We start from the raw sequence: 25,146 nt of genomic DNA on the forward strand, positions 1-25,146 counted from the left end.
ACTGTGCGAGCACACAGCAGTGACTGGAGTGGCTAAGCCAGTCTCTGCCTTAATGGAGTCCAGGACGGATGAGGACCAGCGAGGCTCTCTGTGACGCTTACACAGTTGGGCTCCATGCAGCAGGCACAAGCCAGCAGCCAGCAGGCGGTGCTAATGGCCCGCACCGAGCAGGGCCCCGGATCCCGGGAGCAATGGCTTCGAGTGGCAAATGTGCTGCCTGGGAGACTGGGCCTGGGACAGGCGTAGAGCTCTGCCCTGTGAAGAGAACATTCCAAATGTGGACACTGGCCCAAGTTAAGATGTAGGAAGAGGACAGGGAATACCTACTAGGGACCCTGCCCTCAAGGAGCTTGCAGTCTACCTAAGGAAAGAAAAATGGAGAAATAAAGAACATGAAAGCTGCACAAACGTTATGTGCATGTCGGCGAGGGCCAAAGGAGGGTGTGTGTGGCAGAGGGCAGGGAGCAAGCTTCCTCAGCCGCCCTGCAGAGCCTCCAGGCTGCGTGCGACAGAAACAGCAGCAGCACTGTTCGCTGACAAGTTCGGCCTGTGAGTGGGCTTGTGGAAAGGGGCCACACTGGACACCGGGCCAGGCTGCCTGGGCTGCAGGATACCCACCCAATGCCTAATCTTATATTTACAGACTCCATCCACTGCCCCTGAGAATGCAAGTCAGAGGGCCAGTCCCTCCGACGGACAGGACTCTCAGTTACCCTGCAGCTTACTCTGGGCTGCCTTCTTCTTCGGGGGCTCCAAAAGGAGGGCACCTTAACTCACTGGCTGAGAGAGAAATGGCATGACTTTCCTGAGGGATCTGCTGCCACTCATCCTGGCAGAACTGTGGGACAGGTATCTTACATTAAGAGGACAAGGCTCTAGAAGAATAAGCTTTAGTATCTGAAATTCAATCAGCACAGCCAGGCAGATTCATCTAAGAGTTTCAGACAGTGACATAATCCATAAAGTGACATTTACAAAGAGACGACGTGACTGCCTCCCACACACATAGTTCATTAGATGCCTCTGAGTCTGCCAGAGGTTGAAGTCGCCCCTGGGAGTCTGAAGTAGACACAGCGATGATGGCCTCCTCCTGGAAGCCGCTCCAAGATCATCCCTACAGACCATAGGAAGGTTTGAGATGCTCTGGGACCCTGCAGGCATGCTGACTTAAGTGGGGTGTTTCTGCCAGCCACGGACACACCAAGAGAAAGAAGAGCCACAGCCTGCAGGATCCTCTCTGCAAGGGGTCCTCTCTGATTAAACTGGCCGCCTCTCTGGCAGGAGCATGCTTGGATGTGCCCCTCACTTTGGAAGACTTCTAAGGTGGTGCAGAGGCAAAAAGCCACTGCTGCACACGCCCCCTCTGAGAAAAGGGTCCTGCTGGTGCACAGCCAGATTCTTAGGAACAACATGCCTGGCCTGTGGGGCCGCACAGCAGCCACCTCCCTCGCTGGTCCCGCTGCCCAGCTCTCCTTCCCTGTTCCGTGCCTTCGAGCCAGTTGTGCTATGAGGGTCTAGGGCAGCCCCAACACAGCATCCCCTCCTTCGAGGGAAGCATGTGGCAAAGAGGCCGGCACAGACCCCTGGATCTTCATCTCAGCTGGCCTGCTCCACTGCCCGGGGCCACGCCCTGCCCCACATCACCGGCTGTGGCCAGGGGAGAATGACCGGGAGAGGGGTCACATGGTACAATTGAGTCAGGAAGGACTTTGTTTTTTATTGTTGTTCCATTACAATTGTCCCAATTTTCCCTCATTGCTCTCCCCTGCCCCGCCCACCCCTGCCCCCACCAGTCAATCCCCACCCTGCTGTCCATGTCTGTGGGTAATTTATACTTGTTCTTTAACTAGGCCAGGAAGAATTTTTCTGAGAGTACATGTGACCCAATTCAGACTTCATTCCCCTAAACAACCCAAAAGCGGGAGATGGGGTGGAGGATGGGTCTTCTTTTCTTCCTCAGAGCCCCTAGCCACCAGACATGTTGGTGTCTGAAGTCCACCATTTATTTTTTCTTTGTCTGCACATGAACCACAGTGAGCCTGCTGACCAGGACGCTGGGTTACTCTTCCTCTTCTCTCTTTTTCCCACATTTACATTTGCAACCAGCTCCCAGGTGCATCTCTTTCAAGGCACATATTCGGGACCTGGTTGCAGGCTCCTGCCTGCATTATCAGACTGTGCCCTGCAGGCAGGTTCCTGGTCAGCACGGTGCCCTGAGAACATTGTTTAAAGCTGCCCACAGTGCTGTCCAGGAAAAGGATGACCCCAAGCACATGTCAGGAATGTTAATTAGATAAAATTTGCAACAGTCCTTCGGCCAGAGAGTATGCTAAGACTTCTTCTGGTTGAGGTTTCTCTGGAGCATGACCAGCGCTGCCCCCACAGCTGCGTCCACATCCTGCCCAAAGGACACTGGGAAAGGGAAAGCCTTCTGCACCTCCTCCCTCAGCACCTCGTTCCTGGACAGCGCACTCCCACTGCTGACCACCCGCTCCACGCCCCACTCTTTGAGCTGCTGAAACGGAAGCATCGAGTGCAGGTTCTGAACAATGCCTCGGCACAGGGCCCGGGTCACGTGCCCCAGGGAGAGGTCGGAGGAGGAGATTCTGGTCACTGAGGCCAGCTGGTCTGGCAGATGCCTCTCGCCCAACACTGTTGGAGTGATGGTTAGGCGGGTGTCTCTCTGCTGTGCAGCTGCCTGGATCATGCGTGCATACACAGTGGATTCTTCAACCTCCAGGCCTGCCAGGAACAGAGAAGACCCGTGTGAGCTCATGCACCCCCTCGCTGCAGGATGAGACAGTATAGAATTCCCTGAGGGCAGACACAGGTCTGCCAATGGCTCCTTCTCACCATAGCTGGCTGCTTTCCGCTCAGGGACTCACATAACCTGGCTAGCTGTGCTATGCGCCAGATCTCAGCCGCTATCTCGCTGCAGACCCCGGCCAGACTTCAGGGGGAGGTCATGTAAGTGTTGCTGTGAGCCCTAACCGTTCCACAGCTATGGGACCCCTGGTGCCTAGGGGGCCAAAATGCACACACTGGCCAACAAGTATCATGGCTGCTACCAGACTTATTAGCAGTGTCACAGAAGTCCCAGGGTCAGGGGGCTGATCATGGTCCAGCCCTGCCCCAGCAGAAGCTGAGGCCCGTGCTTCTCACATCTGAACATGCACAGGATCACTTAGGGATCTTACTAAAGTGCAGCTTCTGACCCCACACGCCTGGCGAGGGCTCTGAGATTCTGCATTTGGTATCAATCGGCTCCTAGAGGAAACCAGTACTGCTGGTCTGAGGACCACACTTTTTGAGAAGGCTCTAGACCAGTGCTTACCAACACTTGAGGGCATCGGAATCACTGGAGGCACCTTTATTAAATGCCACGCTCAGGCCCCACCCCCACCGCAGACCACACAATCAGAGTTTCTGCAAGTGGCGCTGGAACATCAACATTGTTTAAAAATCTCCACAGGAGTTTCCAATGTGCAGCCAGTGCTAAGAGCCACCAACCTAGAGCCACCATGGAGTCTCATTGTCAGCACATTTAACTGTAGAAACTCAACTATAATGCTCAGGCACTAGAGAGAGAGAGAAGTAATTAAAATATCACAAATTTTGATCAGCAGGACTCTGGTTAAACTCTGCTGAGTGAATATGTGTCTTTCCTGTAGAAATCCTACTAAAATATCAGGAAAACCAGGTGCTTGGTGGGTAACCTAGTGCAGTCAAACCCTGGTTCTCCGAAGTCTTGGTTCTCAAACAATTCTGTTCCTGACCAAGTTGTTTGTGGGGAAAAAAAGTCTCAGTTGTCGAGCAAAAGTTCAGGTCTCGATTCTCGACCCGACATCCCTTTCATGCTGATGCCTGTCTGACTGGCCTTGTGTCTGTCAGGCGACAAACCATGGAGATTCTATTTTTGAACAAGTCACTTCTCAGTTTTCTGAAACAAATTAAGTCCAAAACCCGAGGTTCCACTGTACTTGTGTACAAATATATACACCTGCAGGACTGAGCCCTTGGAGGGAAAGTGCTGGGTCCAAGGATATGACACTCTGCCTTTAGAACTCGTAGCAACATACACTACACGGCAGTGTGTAAGGTGAGTCTCTCCACATCCTAAGAAACACAGTGCATTGGGAACTTCTGAAAAAACAAATATAAATGTAAAGCCATCAACTAACGGGAAAAAAAAGGAAAAGGAGATAAAGAAAAAAACAGATTGATCAAACAGAAGACAGAGAGACTAAGGGGATGTGAAGTCTAAATGCAATGTGGTGATCTGGACTGCATCCTGGAACAGAAAAAGGGCATTAGTAGAAAAACCACTAAAATACAAATGAAAGCTACAATTTAAAAATAATAATGATGTGTTCGTATTTCCTTAATAAAAATTCAAAACTATGTTTTGAGGAGATGCTGAAATAAAGCATTCTCCCTCACTGGGAAACTCTAAGGCTACAACACAGGCCTTGAGGAACTCCTGCAGGAGGGCGTGCCGGCTGGGCTGCAGGCCAGAGCTGGCTGGCTTCCCGCCCTGGTTCTGCCTCCCTTGGCCCACCACCTCATCGGAGTCCACTGGGGAGACTCACTGCTCTGAGCTACCAAATGTCCCCACCATGGGATTACAGCCATGGAACATGGGGGGAGCTGGGAAAACAAAGAAGGGAAGGGACTTGACAAGGGCACACAATGACCCAGGGACAGAGCTGGGAACCAAGGCCACTCTCCTGGGTCGCATGCATCACACTGTCCTTATTGAACAAGCGTATGTCATACTTACTGTGGGCCAGACACTGTTCTAAGTGCTTCGCAGTATCAACTCACTTAATGCTCACAGTCCTTGAGATGGGTGCTAGGATGACCCCCCTCTTCAGATAAGGAAGGTAAAACACAGAGGAGTTAGGTAACCTCCCCAAAGGCACACAGGAGGTGGCAGAGCTGAGATTCAAACCCCGGCCACCTGGCTCCAGAGTCCCTTCTAACAAAGGGATCAGGAATTACTCACCAGAATTAAATGCTGTGAGGACTTTAAAGTACTATAAAATGCCAGTTTTTTACTCATTCATGTTTAGTTAATCCTTTTATTTTTAGCAGTCTGCAATCATCAAAACAAAAACCTCAAATGCAAGGGCCCAGGGGCCTCATTGACAAATAAGATAGTAGCCCTGACCAGTGTGGCTCCGTTGATTGGGTGTCATCCCACAAAGCAAATGCTGCCTGTTTGGTTCCTGGTCAGGGCACCAGCCTGGGCTGCACAGTCACTCCCAGTCAGGCAAGTACAAGAGGCGACCAATCAGTATTTCTCTCTTACGTTGATGTTTCTCTCCTTCTTGTTTTCCCTTCCCCACTCTCTAAAAAAAATAATAAATAAAATATTGAAAGAAAGAAAGAAAAAGAAAAGAAAAAAAGAAAAAGAGAGAGGGAAACTGGGAGACTATCCTGATTCTCCAGTCAAGGTCAGAAGAGGAGGTGCTCCTTCCACAGAGAGAGAATAGGTGACAGCAGCCCAGAAGACGAGATGCTAGACGCTCTGATTCCTAAGGAAGGAAGAGAAGGTCTAGAACCTGGCTGGGACTGAGACATGAATCTAGAAGTATTGACAGCACATTCAGCGCCAAGAAACTCCACAATGAAAGGACAAGTGAGACGCTGCCGCTGTGTGAGCCACATCTTACCTAGGTCCGCCATCCACTGGACCAGCATGTGGACAAACGTGGCCAGCACGTTGCCCCCATTGAGTGACGCTGCCACTGCCAGGTAGGTCCTGCCGAAGTACGGGAAGTAGGCGACTGGGGCCTCGGGGTCTGGAGCCTGCGCCGGCTGGAATCCTGAAGGCATGGAGGCTGCCAGCTGAACAGAAGTGCTGATGTTGAGAACTGGGGTCCAAGGAAAGCAACGGTTAGGTCTGTAGGGCTGACCCGGAGGTCACAGTTCACAGGTCACAACAGGACAGGGGGAGAGTGTGCTGGCTTTAAAAATACATCCAAAAATTCTTTGACACTCTTTCTTTCAGGTGGTACAGCCTAACTCCCCTCCCCGTGAGGTGGGTTGGACTCAGTGACTCACTTCTGTTGAGAGAATGAAGCAGAAGTGACAGTGTGTGACTTTGGAAACCAGGTCATCAAAAAGCACTGCAGCCTCCAGGAAGGCAGGCAGTGTTAGGAGCTGAGCTACGGAGAGGGGAGGCCTCTGCCAACAGCCACACGAGGGAGCTGAGAAGTGGACCGTCCAGACCTGGCCAAGCCTTTGGATGAGGATAGTCCAGCCCCTCAACAGCCTGACTGCAAGTTCACGAGGGGCCCTGAGCCCAACTCCCCCATCACACCCAGAGTACCGACTCTCAGAAAGTGTTTCATCTGTTTTAAACACGGACGTTTACAACATAAATTTCAAACCCAGACACACACACACACACACAAAAGAAACTATGTGAGATAGTAAATGTTTGGTGCTTTTAGGCTACTGAATATTGGGGTGATCAGTTACGCAGCAGGAGACAACTATTTATAGAGAGTAAAACTTCAGCCAAAATGTTTTATTCTCTGCAGAGGTCTCATTCATTTTCGGCGGGTTCTACTTCCTCCTCATTTCCAGGGTGTTTTGTTTTTTTAATCCTCACCCAAGGATATGCTTAATTGACTTTAAGGAGAGAGAGGAACAGGGGGAAGAGAAAAAGAGAAATATCAATGTGAGAAAAAAACATCGATCAGCTATCTCCTGTAAGTGCTCTGACCAGGGATCAAACCAGCAACCTAGGTATGTGCCCTGACTGGGAATCCAACCCACAGCCTTTTGGCGTGCGGGACAATGCTCAAACAACTTAGTCACCTGGCCAGGGCCAAGGTGATTTTCTTAACCTCCCCCAAGAGCAGGAGGATGATTTCCTCCTCTAGATCAAGGCCAGGGCCCACAGGCTGTTACAGTGGTCTCTTCTCCAGTAGTCACAAGACCTGACCCAAAAGCCTGTTCTTCTCCATGTGCTGGGAGCCAAACTAACTGATGTCAGCATTCAACTTTCCCACTTACTGGGTGGCAGGGGTGGTCAGAAGCGAGAGCAAAAGCAGTCTGAGAAAGCCAAAAGCATTACCTTCTGCCACATCTAGCCCTTCACCATCACTATAAACGAGAAGCAGTGTGCCCTTCACTGTCCCCTCAGGTGGAGGTGTCAATGATGGGGGCCATCAAGTTTGCCCGTGGGCATGGCACAGTGAGCACAGGCCAGCAGCCCCAGCCTGGAACCAGAGCCTCCCACCTGCACAGTGAAGAGGGGGCCCGAATCCCACCTTCCTCCCATCTGACGAGCCTTTCACTCACCACACAGAGCGCACATTACCCTCCAGGCACAGGGCAGCCCCTGTGGAGGGAGCAGCCTAGTATTTGAAAGCCACCAGGTAGGAGGAAAAAGCCAGGCCTTTCCAGGCACCACCCCAGTGCCTGACAACTGCCCCATGAGAAAGCCACCGTCCCCCTCGCTGTGGATGAGACAAGGGCTCAGAGAGAAAAGCGGCCTGCCCAAGGTCCCACCAGACGGAAACATAGATGGCTAGAACTCCAACCCAGGCCTCAGGGCCGGGTTGCAAAGCCCAGGCCAGTTCCCTGACGTTCATGCCTTGAGGTGAAGGGAGATGTAAGGAGAGAGACAGTGTTCTGGGGGCGTTAAAAGTCACAGGATAAACTTGGCATGCTTCCCTGAGACATTGATTTTAGTTGAGAATTGTGGAGAAAAAGAAGGTTTTGAACTTTTTTGTCTTAAATGATTTTTATCACATATATGTGCAAACAAAACTGACAGACTTTCACCTTTCCTGCTCAACTAATCTTGAGTGACCAATCACTACCAAAAACAAAACAAAACCAGTCACTTGAAATTATTTGTAAAGAATGTAATGGAAAAGGAATGAACTGCTACACAGAGGACAGTGCTGGTCAGAATTTTTAAACTCAGGGTTAAACTGCATGAGCTCTAACTGATGGGAGAAAAGCAGATGTGTTGACAAAGAGAACGAAGTCTCCATTCCCACCCACCCCCCATGATAAGGGGGGCTCCCGGAGCGGACCCGCTCAGCCAGGCTGCCTCGGGGACCAACAGAAACACACATCCCGCACCCCGACCCCCGAGGGCAGCAGGCCCAAACCCCGCCCTAGCCCGGGGGCCGGCAAGTGACAGCCCATAGGCCACACCACCTGTGTTGGTATGGCCCAGGAGATGAGAACAGCTTTTACATTTTTTTGTAATAATAACTTTACTGAGATGTAATTCACATCAGTTCACCACAAAATGTACCCCTTTAAAGTGTACAATTCCGGTGTTTTTAGAATACTCACGGAATGGTACAACTATTACCACAATCTAGTTGCAAAACATTCCCATCACTCCAAAAAGAACCCCACACCTTTTAGCACTCATCCCCTCCCCTTCCAGCCCCTGGCAACCACGAGTCTGCTCCTGTCTCTGTGGAGTGGTCTAGTCTGGACATTTCATAGGAGTGGGATCATACAACATGTGGCTTTTCATGACAAGCCTCTTTTCATTTCTTTCGCTTTCACTCGTATGCTGTGGTATTTTACTTCTGTGGATATACCACGTTTTTTAAATCCACTCATCAGCTGATGGGCATTCCGGTTGTTTCCACTTTTTGATTACTGTGCTGCCGTGACATACTAATGCTGCTGGCAACATTCATGCACAAGTTTCTGTGTGAACATGGGTTTTCAGTTCTCTTGGGCATACGTTTATTTAGGTGCGGAATTGCCAGGACATGCAGTAACTCCCTGTTTGACTTTTGCGGAACCGCCAGGCTCTTTTCAAAGGGGGCCCCGTTATTTTACAATCCCCGTAGCACGTTCTTACATTTTCAAACACTTGAAAAGAAATCAAAAGGAGACAAATAGTTCATGACACATGAAAATCATATGAATTCACATCTGTGTCTACAAATAGTTTCATTGGAACACAGCAGAACTAGTTACGACAGAAACGATACGGCCCACGTGGCCTAAAATATTGACAATGCGGCTCTGCGCAGGAGAGCCACGTCTGCCAGCCCCGGCCCCGCTGCTGCGCTGCTGCCTGCACCTCTCCCTGACTCTCTCACACCAAACACAGAAAGGACTCCAGGCTTCAGACTTTTAATCAGATGGGACAAAATTGGCATGGACAGACGGGATGACAAAAACCCTGATCCGCTAATCTGTTTTCTTCTCAGTCATGGAGTCACACAGAAACCTGCCAACTAGACACAGTCCTTCCCCTCACCTGGCCCTGGAGAGGAAAGGCCCAGACGGGTCAGGACAGCACCAACCCCACTGGACTGGAAGGGGCACCCGCTGTGGAGAGCAGGGTGTGTCCACATTTGCAGAATAACTATGGGCAGGACGCTGAGGCTCCCAGGCACGTGTGCCTCTCAGCCCATTCACTGCACGCAGGTGGAAGTCTGAGGACAGAACGAAGGACTTACCTGCATCTGTCCTTTGGGCCATACAGGAATAGACGGAGGCCTGTAAATCGCCCAAGGCCACGCCCACCTGTGTCCCCTTTGGGATTTCAAACCACGCGTGGGAAGTTCTGCCGGCCACACTGGCGGGCTCGCTGACGTCGGGGAGCAGGTGGACAGGAAAGCCAGAGGCCCTCAGTCTGCAAACCAGAAGCGAACAGCGTAAGGACCCCGTGCTTGGTTTTCTGGCTTCTGCTGTTTCCAGGAAACAACAAAGGAAGGTGGGACAGGATACAAGTAGGGGAAGGGACGTCAGGAGCCAGAGGTTTCACAGGGGCTTCTCTGGCTTTTTTAAAGCCAGGAGAAGTAGGCTGGGATTTTTAAAAGAGTGAACACTGGCTTTCAAAAGGTTGAGATTGGCCTTAAGGGGAAGAAAAACCCCATTTAAGCAGGGATGACCGGTTAGATTCAGATAAGGGCCCCATGTCTGAGGGAACACAGAGACCCTGCAAAGGGAGTTTCAGTGCAAACTCACGGTTGGTTAGCCCAGCCCACACCAAAGGCAAACCCATGGGTCACCTCCTGAACACAAATGCATTCATCGCTCGGGGTTAGTGAACGTGGGGCTGTCAATTTTATAAATCATGCTCGAAAGTCCTTTACCTGAACTACCAGGTGCTTTTTGTTTATTACAGAGCTCAGAATTGGGGCCCTGAAGGAAGTGAACTAACAGGGCACTGGACTTCTGGACCTGAAAAGGCAAATGATTGTTTAAACAGAACTTACAAGGCATCCCTCATACCTACTACTTCCATTTCTTAAGCTTGTTTTAAAATATATTATAGAGTGAAAGTTGTTCTTTGAAAGTGATAAGGTGGGCTGGGTCACAGAGAACTGGGGAGCCCACCCCAGGCCTGTGTGCCTGTGGAGGAGCAGGACAGCATGATGTGGGAGGCGGTCCCCCTCCCCAAGGGCTTTACCTACCACCCATGCCCGGTGGACTGGAACAGGCTGGGGGCCCCTGGAACCTGATTCCTGGCCTTTGGGAATCCCCCACTATTCCCAGGGGGAAGCCCCATCAAAGTTCTCGCTCAGAGATGCTGCCCTTCCACTGTGGCCACCTGCAAGATCATACTCACATCTCCAAGTTCCAGCTTTGGCTCTGGGTGTTGAAATAGCCCCAGCTAGCAGCATTCTGGTCTGACATCACGGGCTTTGGCAAGCCACACAGCATAGCGACCACATAGTCATGGATGGTGCCAGCTGCATCGTAGGACTCCAGGAACCCTGGGCTGTTTTTCACACCAAAAACAATTCGACTCGGTCTGACAGTGACTTAAATGCATCTGCTGCACCTAGCTATGGCAGTGTGGACTAGACATGGCATAGTCCCCAGATGCACCTCCAGAGGTGTAGCCCTCCCAGCTGCTCCAAGCAAAGCTGCCTTAGGAAAGGGGACTCAGAGGAGGACTCACCCTGCCTCAGAAAGTTGGACATTGGCGGTTCCCAGATGCCCTGACCCCACCATGAACTTACCACATGACCCTCGGCAAGTCCCTTGTAATCTCTAGCTCCTTCTTTCCCCCTCTGGGTGAGACTAAGATAACCAACAGAGAGCCCTCTGGGAAATGAAGCAGTTCTAGACCAAGTCTAGGTCTTGTGAGCACACCCTGCACAGGGTCACACTCACTGAGGAACAATGCAGCATACAGAGTGATGCTGACAGGCTAGAGGCGCTGCCCCCTGACCACGCTCATCCCCTTGGAAATACAGCACCCAATTCAGAGAACAGATGTAGATACCTATTTTTCAAAAGCCAGAAGATGGTAGCACAGCCAAACCCCGTGGCCACACTGAGATGGGACTCTGGCTGGGGCAGAGAGGCCAGGAACCCGCTGCTGCATCGGCCATCCTGCCAGGTGACCAGGTGGCTCACAGCTCTGGGCTTGAACACAGGGGCAGTCCCTCCCTCTGTCCATTCACAGCCTGGAACAAAGGAGATTAACAAAATCAGAGAAAAGAGGGGCTGACCAGCAGCAGCCTGTCCTCGAGCGAGACTGCTCTGCTCTGCTCACGAGGTTCCGGCACAGACCGTGTCGCCCGTGATGATGCTCCCCTCATACACGTGGGTTCCGCTGTCAGAGCACCTGGCTCCAGCTGCTGGCTCCACCACCAACAGCTGCAGGACCCTGGGCAAGTCACCTACTCCTCCATTTGTCCCACTTCTTCTATGTTCTTTTTTATTCATTTTTTAAAGTTGATCTTATAACCCTGCTCCCAGGTAAGAAAAGAAGCATAGCATAGTCTCAAGTCCCCTAGCTCTCATCCTTCCACCTCCACCATAATGGTATCATCTAAAGCTGCTTCTGGATGACTATGGATCTATTTTCTCTTTTCCTTTGGTCTTAGCTAATAGACTTTTAGACGTCAAACTTTACTAAAGAATCTGCCATCTTTACTTCATTTATTTCTTAAAACAACTTCTGGATTTTTTTTCCTCTGCTTTTATTGAAATATTTCACCCAAAACTTCCCAGTGTAGGTCTTTCAGTGGCAAAGCATCTGCAGGCCTATATCCTCAGAACGTTTTTTCATATCCTCATATCTGAATGACAGTTTCATCATTACAATATTCAAAGTTCTAAGTTCCTTTTCTTCATTACTTAGAAGCACTATTTGTAGATTTGCAGTGGATTGACACAAATTACTTGCTACTCCTCCCATTAAGAGGTAGAGTTTAATCTTCTTTCCTGGAATCTGAGCTGGCTCTGGTGGCTTGCTCAACCAACACGAGTGTGGCAGGAGTAACAACCTCCAAGGCTTGGCATAAGAAGCCTGGCAGCTCCCACCACAGCTCCCACCAGAGTGGTGACCCAGGGAAAGCCAGCTGCCACGTAAGTCCCACTACCCTGAGGCCACCGTGCTGGAGAGACTGTGTAGAAGTCACATGCAAGCATCTGGCAAACCACCCCCTGCTGAGCCCGGCCTTCCAGCCTCCGCACTGCCCCCCCGCCCCTCCAGGGCACCAGGCATTGAGTAGAACTACCCCAAACCCTCCGGGCCCATCTGTCCACCGGAGCAATACTCTCAAGCAGCCTCTGTCAACTCCACACACAGTAGGTCAGTCCGCTGAGGCCTGCACAATATTTAGAAGATGTGATAAAATAGTTGCTGTTTTAAATCACTGGGTTTGGAGGTAGTTCATTTTGTAGCAATAAATAACAAAAACACTATGCCATTGGGTTTTTTTTTACATAGAATATTGTTGTTGAAAATAATTTAATGTCAACCTGCTTCTAATTCTTTTCTATGGGACCTGATCTTTTACTCTGTGAGCTTTTGGAATTTTCTCTTTGCCTCTGAAATCCTTCAAAGCTCACTATAATAGATTTAGCTGGGGTTTTCTTCACTCTCCTCTTTGACATTTTATGGGCCCTTTCAGTCTGGGGCACTACATCTTATTCTGTCTGTTATGGGAAAATTTTCTCCACTGTTCAAATATGTTCTCTTCTACCACTTTTATTTTTCCCCTTCTGGGTTTCCTATAACTCAGACCTAGTGCTTCTGAATCCTCAATGTCTCTTAGCTTCTCCTTTACATTTTCTATCCTTTGTTCTTTCTTCCTTCTAAAAGATTTCCTGTCTAACCTTTCATTCTCTAGTTGAAGTTCAATCAATGCTATTAATCCCGCCTATTACATTCTCTATCTCAACTATTATATTTTTCACACCTAATATTTCTGCTTGGTTCTATGTTTTTTTATTGCTCCCTTGCTAATATCCTCCTTTTAGTATTATGTCAACCTAATTTTAAATTCTTAATCCATTCTAATAGTTCTGCTTCTCACATTTTTCTTGTGAAACAGTCTTGCCCTTCAGGTGTCTCCTTGTCCTGGCCCAGGGGCTCATTCTGTCCTAGAAGTACTGGGTACTCGGTCAGGCAATGGAAATGGGCCAGACCTCAGGCCCTCTCAGCCCCCAGGGGCAGGGGAGGATGGACCCACAGCTAGTCATTGCCACGCTGAAAAATACCTCCTCGGGTCAGGGCTTCCCTTCCACCCCCCAGGAAGGAACAATGTTATGAGGATCCTTAGACTGTGGGTCAGCATCCCTGGGACTTGGGCAGGTATATCTGGTTTTCTCCAGTGCCCTGATTTTATTCCTGAAGACACCTGAGTTCCTGTGGGCGTGGGGACAGGGGCCGCTTGTCCCAAGGCCACGGCAAGCCAGGGGAATCAGCAGCTCCCCTCCCAGTTTATCCTGACACAGGCAGGGCTGGCTGCCTCTTGCCCCAAACCCAAACCCCATGCTGCTTTTCTCTTATGGCTCGTCGGACACCCATCTTGGGGGCAAGAGGCAGTAGCCAAGCTGGTTCAGCATTTTGGTGGCAACTGCATCTGGAAGCCCAGAGGCACTTGTCACTCTGCTTCCTGGATTCTTGTGGGTCTTCCCTCCAGTATGCTGACTTCACTCTCTGGCTAGTAGCAAAGGGAAGGGTTAGAGTTAGGGTTAGGGTTGTGTGCTGTGTGTGTAGAGTTGTATGTATTAAATGAGTTAACACATGTAAAGCACTTAAAACAGTACCTGCCGTGTAGTAAGTACCTAATTTATGTTAGTGATGATAACAATGATGATGATAAACTTTTACCTTCCAAACACCAGCAATCTTTAAGAAAGAGACTATACCCCACTACACATCTTTTGTTCTCTTTTCCCACACCTCCATGCAATACAAATACAACTACTGCAGCAGAGTGGGAAAAGAATGTTGACAGTCAAGAAAAGTTATCAGCCTTGGCTGGTGTGGCTCAGTGGATTGAGTGGCGGCCTGAGAACCAGAGGGTTACCACTTCGGTTGGTTCCCGGTTTGGTTCCCGGTTCGGTTCCCAGTCGGGGCGTGTGCCTGGGTGGTAGGCCGGTCCCCCAAGGGGGAGTGTGAAGAGGAGCCACACGTTAATATTTCTCTCCCTCTCTTTCTCCCACCCTTCCCCTCTGTCTAAAGATAAATAAAATCTTTTTTTTTAAAGAAAACTTATTAGCAATCAAGAAAACTCTAAGTCTAATGGATGAAAAGGAGACTCTAGCCTCCACTTTGCCCTGCTGCCTTGAAGCAAAGCCGGGCAAAGCCCTACATAAAGGTGTTTCACAGCTGGGTCTGAGCTCAGATGCTCAATTTGGGAGCCAAGACCATTACATTTTCCTGTTTGCTCATCAAGAGCCAAAGAAAGAGATTTAACTGCCCCTCAGGCCATGAAATACCCGTTCACTCGTACATGTGTGATTGAATGCTTTATTTATTGAGTATCTAATATGTATTAGGCATTGGTTCTAGTCCCCAAGATTATAGCGATAAACAAGGAAAAGTCACTGCCTTCATGAAGCCTATATGCTAGCGATGGAAAACATAAGCAAGTACATACTAACAGGTACTTTTAGTATGAAGAAAATATACAACAGGGTGAGGGGAAAGTGATCAAGGAAGTCCTCTCTGAGGTGACACATGAGGAGGGGCCTGAATGGAGTAAGGGAGTGAGCCATAAGAATATCTGGGGACACGTGTTGCCCATAGACAAAAGAGCCTGGCCAAGGCTCTGAGGGATGTTGCCTGACTCCGTTAGTATCCCTGGCCAGCACCCAGCAGACCAGGGAGGCCTGTTAGAGATGCATATGAAGTTTCTCCTGGGGGGTGAGGATGTTCACTCCCTGGAATAGTCTACCCTCGCAACTCCATTTCCACCTAAACCTAAAGCTGGGGTTGTTATCCCAGCCCTAAAGTGCATCGCTGCAGCTTTTCTTCAACCTCTTTATCTGCTTCCAAAATTCTTTTGATTTTTTTTAATTTTTAGACTATCATTTTCGTTTCTTTGTATTACAGAACAAACATGGAGTTCTTACCATGTACCTGGTATTATTCAAAGCATTTTAAAAATATTAACGGTTTTTAATCCTCACCCAAGAACATGTTCATTGATTTTAGAAAGGAGGGGAGGGAGGGAGAGAGACATCAGTATGAGAGAGAAACATCAATCAGCTGCCTCCCATACGTGCCCCAGTGGGATCGGACCCGCAAACTTCTCGTGTACAGGAAGGAGGATGCTCCAGCCAACCGAGCCCCCTGGCCAGGGCAAAATATTAATTTATTTAATCTACATAATAGCCTTATAACATAGATGTGACATTTACTCCCATTTTATACACAAGAAAAATGAAGAACAGAGAGGTTAAAAAAATTTTGCCAATGGTCACCTGAGTGGTAGAACCTGGATTCGATGCAAGTAATCCGTTTCAAAATCTGGCCTTATAGGCCCTTCTCCTCTGTTTCTTTTTTTTTCTTTCTTTCTTTTTATTCTTTTTTTAATAAAGGATTGATATTTTAATTTTTTAAATCATACACATGATAAGTGAATGCATTCTTATTTTAAAATGGTCAAAAATTACGGATAAAGCGAAAGGCCAGCTCGACAATTTCCCATCGGAGCCCCAGCTCCCCTTCTGTCGCTGTCAGCACTCGCTGGACAGGGTCACTGTCCAAAGTGCTTACACTCATACGCATTTTGTTTGGTTGTATTTTCTTTTATTTTGTTTTTGCCTATTTAAAAAAATAGTAGTATACTGTATTTATGTTTCCAGGGGTTGTTTTTATCATCCAACAAGGTATTCCGGAGTTCTTCTCATGGCCGTGTACATGAATGTGCCTTATTCTTTTTAAACTACTTTGTGTCATTCTGCAGCGTGGACATGAGAACATTTACTCAGCCGTCCCCCAGCATCCAATGTCACTGTTGTCACTGCTATAAACAGGATGCAGTGAGCAACCATGATTATGCCTCCTTATGCACATGCATGATAAAGTACTTTTCCTGATCAGATTCCGAGTAGTAGTGCTATTGAGTCACAGCAGCTATCTTATTTTTTCCTTTTAATAGAAGCTTTCTTGTTTTTAATAGGCCCCACCACACTGCCCTCCAAATCTGCTCTGCTGATCGACACTCCCAACAGCAGTATTTAAAACAACCAATTTTCCACCCCTTGGCCAACTTCTGACATTATAAATTTTAATTTCTTATAATCCAGTGGGTGGAAAAAGATTTCTCATTGTTTTCAGCTGAGCTTCCCTAATTACTAATGACATTGGGCACCTTTTCATATGCTTATTAGCCATTTGTATTTCATTTTCTAGGAACTGCCTTCCTTCACCTTTGCCATTTTTCCACAGGGCATCTGTGCCTTCTTCGTTATTGTTTCTTTATCTGTACCCATATTCATTTTGTCTACTATAAAGTAGCAAGTCTTTCCTCCCTCCCAATCTGCTGCTTGCCTTTTAGCATGGTTTTATGACCCCTGCTTCTGTCCTGCCATTACTGAGGCTGAAAATGGAGTCTCCAAACAGGCGTAACCACAGGCCTCTCAGAAGACACTAAGTTGCTCCCTCGCCTCTCCTCCAACTGCCTCACCTGTGCCCTATTGGAAGCACTTAGCCCTCCACTCCTGTTACTGGTCCCCATCTCTGCTGACTGCCTCGAGTGTGCCCTGGAAGGTGAGGGCTTCATCCATTCCTTTCATGTCTCCCGCAGGGCCCCGCACAGAGCTTTATATATCGTAGGTACTAACCCCAAACTGAATTACGTCCACCATTAAAAGTGGAACAACCTGATCCCAAATTGATTTCACCTAACTCTGCTAAGCAGGTATCATCATCGTCAAACAGTGGCTTTCCTCCTTCCCAGAATCAGAAAACAAGACAAAAAGGCATGCGGGCTGGCTCAATGAAATATTAAGCAGCTTTCTCCGAGGAGAGCGATGGCGTGTGTGGTTGTTGCAAAGTCCAGGAGACGCGCAGAAAGAAAGGCTTGCGACCAGACCACAATCGTTAGATCTCTGTTGTTCTCTTTGGGAAGGGTTTTAGGATTAAAAGGACATTTATTCTCGTTAATGCAAAATTAAGGAGTTTAAAAAGCTTTTACAACCTAGACTCCCTCTGAGAGGTCAGCTCTAACACCCTAATCGGCCTCTGCTCCTGCTGCTGATGGGAGCCAAGCAGCTCCTGTGGCCTCAGCTGGCCTGACTACAGGCAGATGGGCGGGCGGGAAGGAAGGAGGGCGCCTGTGCTGGCTTCTCCGGGTGCCCAGCCCATCCCGGGGACTGATCAAAGGATGCCGCAGGAGACACCAGTCACGCTGCTGAGAGGCAAGTCACCACTCACTTGGCCCAGGGGAATCAGAATCACTGACTCTCCAGGCAGGAAGGGGTAAATCTAACGTTCAGATGCCCTTAACTACAGCCCCCCGAAGCAGCCAGCCATCCTCTGCTTAAAACACCTGCAGTAAAAAGTTGGTATTTTTGAAGGTGTGTGTCAGTTCAGAATACTATTCTCCCTACTTTTACATCAATATAGAATTTTTTATAATTAAAAAAATATTTTCACCCTGGCCAGCATGGTTCAGTTTGTTGGAGCATCATCCCGTAAACCAAAAGATTGTGGGTTTGGTCCCCAGTCAAGGCATGTGCAAAAGGCAACCAATCAATGTTTCTCTCTCACATCAATGTTTCTCTCTCTCTTCCTCCCTTCCCCTCTCTCTAAATCAATGGGCATGTCCTTGAATGAGGATAAATGTGTATTTTTTAATATCTTCAATGCTTGCTGTAACAGGGAATTCACAATGTTCTATGGGAGTCTAAGCCTTGCTTGGACATGCTGTTGGAAATTTCTTCCCTTCCTTAAGCTAGTGTGTCCCCCTGTAGCTCTAGTCCTCCCAGAGGCCTTTAAAAGCTCAGCGTCTATACTCAGACCTACCTCGGTTCAAAAGCTGGAGCCGCCACTTGCTGCCATACAACCCCATGCATATTAATTCTAGTCTCTCCAAATCTAAACTTTTCATCTGCACAATGGGAGCAGTAAGGTACCCTACATCATAGGGTGTTGGGGAAGTTTGATGAGATCCTTTGCTTAGCACCTTGCATGTAAATTGCTCATTGATATTTGACCAGCTTAATTCTCCTCCTGGAGGCCAAACAGGTCACCCACCTCTGCACTAGGGCAGACCTCCTGATAAAAGATGACCAACCAAATAATGCTTAGCTAGCAACTGAGCCCATAAAAAAGACAGACCCTGGAATTTAACAATCACAGATATCTGCAATTATGTTAAGCAACAAAACTATGTGCAAATTCAGAAGGGCTGGCTTCCTCTGTGTCCTGGCATCTCCAGTCACACTACCTCTCTGCTGCCGGAAGTGATGCTCTGAGACACTGACACACAGAGGGAAAGCGATGGAAAATCCACTCCACAGAATCCTACAAGGGACCGGAGAACTCACTCTTCTCCCTCTCCCATCCCTGGCGAATGCACTGATGGTGTGTGAATGGACAGTTCACTGATTCATTAACACATGTGTATAAGACAGGACACACACGAAACACAAGGCAGCACGCGCCCCTGCATCCCGGCTGCAGGATGACTGGCCCTTCAGACAGCCCTCGGCAGCACTCTTCTCATTCCACTGAGACTGTTAACAGCATGTGCTCATCCCCAGGGCCCAGCATACCTTGGCCTGTCTTCCAAAACAGGACTCCATGCATCTGTCCTGACACTCCAATGCCACAGACTTTCCGGAGCTGCTGCCGGGGAAGAGCAGCAAGGCACTCATTCAGGGCTTGGATGATTATACTCACATCCTGCTCCCGTGCCTGGAAACAGAACAGGACACATAGGGCAACCTATGGGGTTTTCCTGGTGGCTGCCCAGCTAATTCCAACGGGGTCACGTGCTGACCGGCCTCAGGGAATATATGTGAGACTGAGAGCTCTCCGCCACCTCCCTCAGGGCTTGGAGCAGGATCCTGGTGGGCAAGGCTCCACTCGCTGCCTTCACAGAGGAGGCACTGCTGCAGATCAGGTCTGGCAAATGGCCCAGGCCCTGACCTCTACTGCAGTGAGTGGGAGCTGAGGAGAGCACTGCCCATGCCCTGCAAGAAGTTGCAGTCCAGCAGGAAGGACAGGAGAACACAAGTCAGGAAAAATAAGGTAAGGGTCTCCCACAAGGCACATAGAGTATTGGGGTAGAGGGATGAAACACAGCAGAGAGGAACCTTTCCTGAGTGCCCTGAGGGCCAGGCCCTGGATCCAGAAACAAAAACCCACCTAAGGAAGGCAGGCACAGAGGAAGGCCAGAAACACCTGGGTACAGAGCCAGGGGATGGGATAAGCAAGGGCAGAGGCTGGGGCCCAATCGGTGGACCTCAAGCCCAGAGTAACGGGCTCTTCCTAAGGGTAATGGGGAGCCCCTAGGGCTTTCTGAATGGGAGAGCATCACCACCACAGCTGTGTTTTCAGATTACTTGGGCAATGGCAGACGCTACACAGAGGGAGTCTGACAGTGTAAAAAGATATTGGGGGGTGGAAAAAATTCAAGTAAGTGAGGACCATCTTTTCCTAATTTGCCTATTCTGCAGACTTGCTGTCTCCTTGAAGACTTCTCTAGGCAGGATAACCTTGAGAGACAAAATCATGAGAAATAAGCGGAATATAATCAAACATCATATTAATAAGTCTAATGGTCCTAAGAGACAAGAATATGAAAAGAACGCAGGATTTAGAAAAGTTCAAAGGCCTTTGAAGTCAGATCTCAGAGCTAAAGAAATGCTATACCCAATCAAGCAGTATATCCAAATGGGTGGGAGGTGCAAACTAACTTCCAAAGTAGGCAACAATGTGACTCAACCATAGGAAATGTGGGTTCCCTGACCACTTCTTCTTTAAATTATGAAGCCCCTCTTAGAGACTAGAAATATATAAAACTCGAGGATCTGATCCCATCTCAATAGATGCCCTGATCAGTAAAGTCTCAATAAGCTAAGGAAGCTGCCACAAAATATGCACTTGGGAAAGCAGCCCAAGGGGCATCATTGTTTTCGTGGTAAATAAGTAAATTTCAAAGTGGAAAGATCAAGAAATAAAAACATAAATATTTTGCCCTGGCTGGTGTGACTCGGTGGACTGAGTACCGACCTGCGAACCAAAAGGCTGCTGGCTCGGTTTCTAGTCAGGGCACGTGCCTGGGTCACGGGCCAGGTCCCCAGCTGGGGTTGAGCAAGAGGCTCTCCTCATTCTCCCTCCCTTCCCCTCTTTCTAAAACTGAATAAGATCTTTTTTTTAAGTTATATAAAAAATAATGATATAAATATTTTTTAAAAATCATACTTATGTGTTAATACAGGCTGTGGGCAAATGTAGGTTTACAGTTGCATATGAAAGTTTATTCTTATATTATTATTTATTAACTATTGTATTGTTTTTCATATGAACAACCAAAAACCTACTTTTGCCCACCCCTGTATTTGTGCTTAAAAAATCTTTTGAGTAGTTGGTATTTTAAGTAAATGTATGTTTAAGAGAATTTGGCATAGACTACCTTTGTAACTCCAATTTAGAATGTGAAATTGAGCCTGGCCAGTGTGGCTCAGTTGGTTGGGCATCATCCTGCAAAGTGGAAGGTCACAGGCTGGATTCCCAGGCGGGCACATGCTCGGGTTGTGGGTTTGGTCACTGGTCAGAGCGTACGCAAGAGGCAGATGATCGATGTCTCTCACATCGATGTTTCTCTCCCTTTTTCCCTCCCTTCCCTTCTCTTTAAAAATAAATAAAATAAAATCTTTTTTTAAAAATGTGAAATTGAAAAAATTTAAAAAGATAAAAATAAAATGTGAAACTAAGTGATCTAGACTTGTGATTATAAATTCAAATCTCACTATATTTATAAAAGGATTTAAAACATGTAAGAGCATTTAAGGTTTGTATAAGTATATATTTAATTTATTAGATTTATAAAAAATTATTTAAGTACTCTGAAAAGATTTAGGTCAGACAACTACAGTGCCTAAAAAATAAATGTGTAACTGCAGTTTAAAACATATGAAGTATTTCATTACCAAAATGGCATTAAGTATTATTCAAAAGCCTTCAAAAAGGGTGGTTAAATATTAGACTTATAATGGAATAAGCTCTATAAGGTAAGTTAAAAGCTTAAGTAAGAACTAGGGTTCAGAATTTAATAAGTGGAATACTTACTTTAATTTCAACCAAAGTAAAATGTTTCTGCTACATAAAACTTCAAGGCACAAAATAAATATATATTTAATACCTAGAAGAACACATGGAAAATTCAGTAGAGAAATGTGGCTCAGCTCTTAATAAATTTATAGTCTGTTCCTTGGGGAACTGAAAAAGCTTACTGTCCTGGAAAAGCATCTGAAGACACAGCCCTCAGGCCTCTTGCTTCCCTCTTACGAGCAGTGCAGCCCTCTCCTCCACGGAGCAAACCCCTCACTTGCCCTGTCAGCCTCCTGGCCTCAGTCAGAGGCAATTCTTGGCTCCTAATAAGCATGAACAGAGGAGCAGAAGGAAAGGGGAAGAATGGGGAAGGAGGGAGAGAGCATAAAGCACCTTCCTGAGGAGGCAAGCCCAGATCCTAACAAGATTCTTCACATACAGGGCAGCCGACAGCAGAACTGACTTGGCAGTGGGAGACAAGGAGGAGGTACATGGCTGTGCACAATCCCCCAAGAGGAAAGAAAGAGGACAGTGGGGGAAGGAAGAAGAAGGAAGGACATTTACGTGCACTGTCCAACACAGCAGTCATTAGCCACATGCGGCTAACCTGAATTGCGTTGTGCTGTCAGTGTGAAACCCAGACCAGATTTCAGATTTAGTATAGGGGAAAAAAAAGTGCACGATGTCATTAATAATTTTTTATTAATTATTATATACTGGAATGATACTACACTGGGAACACTGGGTTAAATAAAATATGATTAGAATTCATTTTGGGCATGGAGGACGTAGAAGAGGGTACAGAGGAGGATAAATGGTGATGGAAGGAGACTTGCCCTGGGGTGGAGAACACACAACAAACACAACATACGGATAACAGATTACAGAGCTGTACACCTGAAACCTACATACATAATTTTATTAACCACTGTCACCCCAATAAAATCAATAAATTCATTTCACTTGCTATTTTTTACTTTTTTAAGAATATGACTACTAGAAATTGAAAATTACAGGTATGGCTCACATTTGTGGCTCAGACTTCGGTTGGACAGTGCTGATTTAAAGAGTTCGAACGCGTCTATCAGAGAGTGCATCCAGCCAGGACAGAGGCTTTAAAATAGGTGGGGCAGCGGAGGGGGAGGGGGTAGCTGTGTGGATGGGGATAGTGGAGGAGGAAAAGAGGCCAGATGGCAGTGAAGACAAGAAGACAGGCAGTGTTCAGCAGTCAGTTCAAGTTTTAGTGCTGTGATGGGGGACAGACAGTGGGTGTACCCACAATGTAACAGGAAAGGCGCTGCCCCCATTCCTTGGTTCAGATTATCAACTGGTCTACATCAAGATCAAGTCCTTGCACTTTAGATTTGAAAAAAGAACTTAATAAGTCAGTCACCCCTCCTCCTTCAGGTTCCTTTTTACAGATGAGAAAACTGATGCCCAGAGAGGAAAAATTAGTAACTTAGAAGGGGTCACAGAGCTTCCCTCCAAAACCCTAGTTGTAAATACCTAAAAGCCTGACTTTCCATATGGTTGCCAAGCTTGACCACAGCGTGCACAATACTTCCAAAGGCTGAGAGGTATGGTCATGAGGAAAGAACAGAGCCATCAGCTCTTTCTACAGATCAGTGGTTCTCGCCCCAGTGCTTTCTGTCTCCTAGGGACATATGACAACATGAAAATGTTTTGGGGACCTGGGCTGGTATAGCTCTGTGGATTGGGCACGGGCCTGTGGACCAAAGGGTTGCCAGTTTGATTCCCGGTCAGGGCCCATTTCTGGGTTTCGAGCCAGGTTCCCAGGAGGGAGCACATGAGAGGAAACCACATGTTAATGTTTCTGTCCCTCTCTTTCTCCTCCCTGTCCCCTCTCTAAAAATAAATGAATAAAATCTTAAAAAAAAAAGAAAAGAAAATGTTTTCGGGTATCAAAATTGGGGAGGAGGATTCTATTGGCATGTGGGGGGTTAGAGGCCTGGGATGCTGCTAAACATTTTACAAGGCACAGGACAGCTCCTCACCACAAAGAAACATCCAACTCAAAACAATCAACAATGCCAAGGTTGAGAAATCCTGCTGTAGATGAAATTATAGGACTGCTCTTTATCCCAGAGCACAACACACATGTGAGGCTTGCAAGGGGGGCTGTTACTGACCTCCCCTAGTCCCCTCAGGAGGTGTGGCACAGAGCCTGTAAGCGCAGAAGAGCCTGCTGGACGCTGGGGGAAGCGGGGAAAGTAGTGTTCAAGTAGTGGCCCTCCGAAAACCCACTCCCTGCAATCCTGACTCTGCTGCTCACTCCCATAGTCAGAGCTGACTTTGCCTCCACCTTGCAGTTCACAAAGTGAAATCTTCATTCTACAATGCCCTGATGCCCCCACAAAACTAATTTTGAAAGCCTCTCTGAAAATGCAAAGTGTTCCTGAATTCTTAATCTTCTGAAATGCTTCAGAGCAAGACGGACTTTGAACTCTAAATAATTGAGTCCAGATATGTGGCCAGAGCTTGGGAAAAACAAAGCTCTCGGGAGTGGTGTGTGGCTCAGAAAATGGGAGGTCTGTGGCTAGAAGGGGCCACAGAGGCCACCTATTTCAACTTGGAGAAGAACAAGCTGAGATCCAGAAGGGAGGTTACTCAAAGTTCCTTGATATTAATTTCTACTGTCAATTAACTAAACATAGAGCTACTTTTTTCAGGGAATTAATGGGATCCAGTTTTGAGGACTGACATCCTTTCTGAAGCCACACCTGACATCAAAGCCCATTGTGGTAAAATTCTCCATTTCTATCTTGCAGCTTTCACAAGACACTAAACCACCACAGTGTATAACTATCAATCTGGTCATTTTCTAATGACATGTCTCTCAAGCCTAACTTCTGTCTGACTTTCCTCTGAGGCCTTTCTAGTCGTCCTTCTGTTTTTCCTCCAAAGGGCCTCAGCCTTTGGAGACTTGGGGAGGGGGCTGACTTTTGTTGACCAAGTGTAGGAGTTCCTTAGTCCACATTCTGCTCCTGTTAGGCCTGACTCTGCATCTGATTTCCAGGGGGAAACCCAAACTCTGCCCTGGGGAGCAAATTGAATCCTGAACTGGAGGACGCAGGCAGGTGTAAGAATTACACAAGGAGAGGAATTCCCCGCGGGTCAGAATACAGGAAGTGGAGGGCAGAGAGCAAGGGGATGGGCACCATAGGCAAGGGCGCTCCAGGAGGCCAGAGAGTAGGGAGACCAGTGCCAACAGGCAGGAAAGCTCCCGGGACCAGCTCTTAAGAGATCGGGAGACCTACAGGCTGGAGCAGTCAGGGAGACCTCTCTGAGGAAGAGGGGTCTCGGGGCGGCCTCCTGAGGGAGGAAGAGGGTTGTCAGGAGGCTCCTGGAGGCGGCGCGGCGCCAGGGCACTGCCTCACCTGCGACCCGGCCGCCGCGCTCTGGGCCGCCGCCTCCGCCCGCGCGGCCCGGACACAGCTGGCCAGTACCACGAACCCCGATGGGTCGTCGGGAGCGGCCTCCAATACGGCCGCCTTCACAGACGTGGTGCCCAGGTCGATGCCAAGAGTGACTGACGGTGCAGCCATGGCCGTGGGGACCAGCTTCGGTCTCGTCTGCTGCGGAGGGGCCCCCAGCCGCACACTTCACCAGTGATCGAGGTACAGAGGCCGTAGCACAGAGGCGGA

At 48.1% G+C, this 25,146-nt stretch overlaps 1 protein-coding gene across 1 annotated transcript; it reads right to left on the reverse strand.

Annotated features, from left to right (window-relative positions):
* Nucleotides 1–1,790: 1,790 nt before the first annotated feature.
* SHPK (sedoheptulokinase) lies at nucleotides 1,791–25,135 on the reverse strand. Its single transcript, XM_045824463.1, has 7 exons — nucleotides 24,880–25,135; nucleotides 18,979–19,120; nucleotides 11,237–11,420; nucleotides 10,574–10,726; nucleotides 9,459–9,634; nucleotides 5,676–5,876; nucleotides 1,791–2,742 (listed from the first exon to the last, which is right to left on the reverse strand). Exons 1-7 carry the CDS (start codon nucleotides 25,045–25,047, stop codon nucleotides 2,330–2,332), a joined length of 1,437 nt encoding a protein of 478 aa, XP_045680419.1. The 5' UTR covers nucleotides 25,048–25,135; the 3' UTR covers nucleotides 1,791–2,329.
* Nucleotides 25,136–25,146: the final 11 nt, after the last annotated feature.

Source organism: Phyllostomus hastatus, unplaced genomic scaffold (genome assembly GCF_019186645.2).
Source record: "Phyllostomus hastatus isolate PE091 unplaced genomic scaffold, TTU_PhHast_1.1 phas_scaffold_55, whole genome shotgun sequence".
NCBI classification, from domain to species: Eukaryota; Metazoa; Chordata; class Mammalia; order Chiroptera; family Phyllostomidae; genus Phyllostomus; species Phyllostomus hastatus.

Excerpts from the sequence above, each read along its gene's own strand:
- SHPK (XM_045824463.1), bottom strand. The coding sequence starts at position 25,047 with ATGGCTGCACCGTCAGTCACTCTTGGCATCGACCTGGGCACCACGTCT. Across the intron at positions 11,421-18,978 it reads GTTTTGGAAGACAGGCCAAG|GCTGTGAATGGACAGAGGGA; the intron begins GTATGCTGGGCC and ends CCTTTGTTCCAG. Across the intron at positions 10,727-11,236 it reads TTCTGGCTTTTGAAAAATAG|CCCAGGGTTCCTGGAGTCCT; the intron begins GTATCTACATCT and ends TGTGAAAAACAG.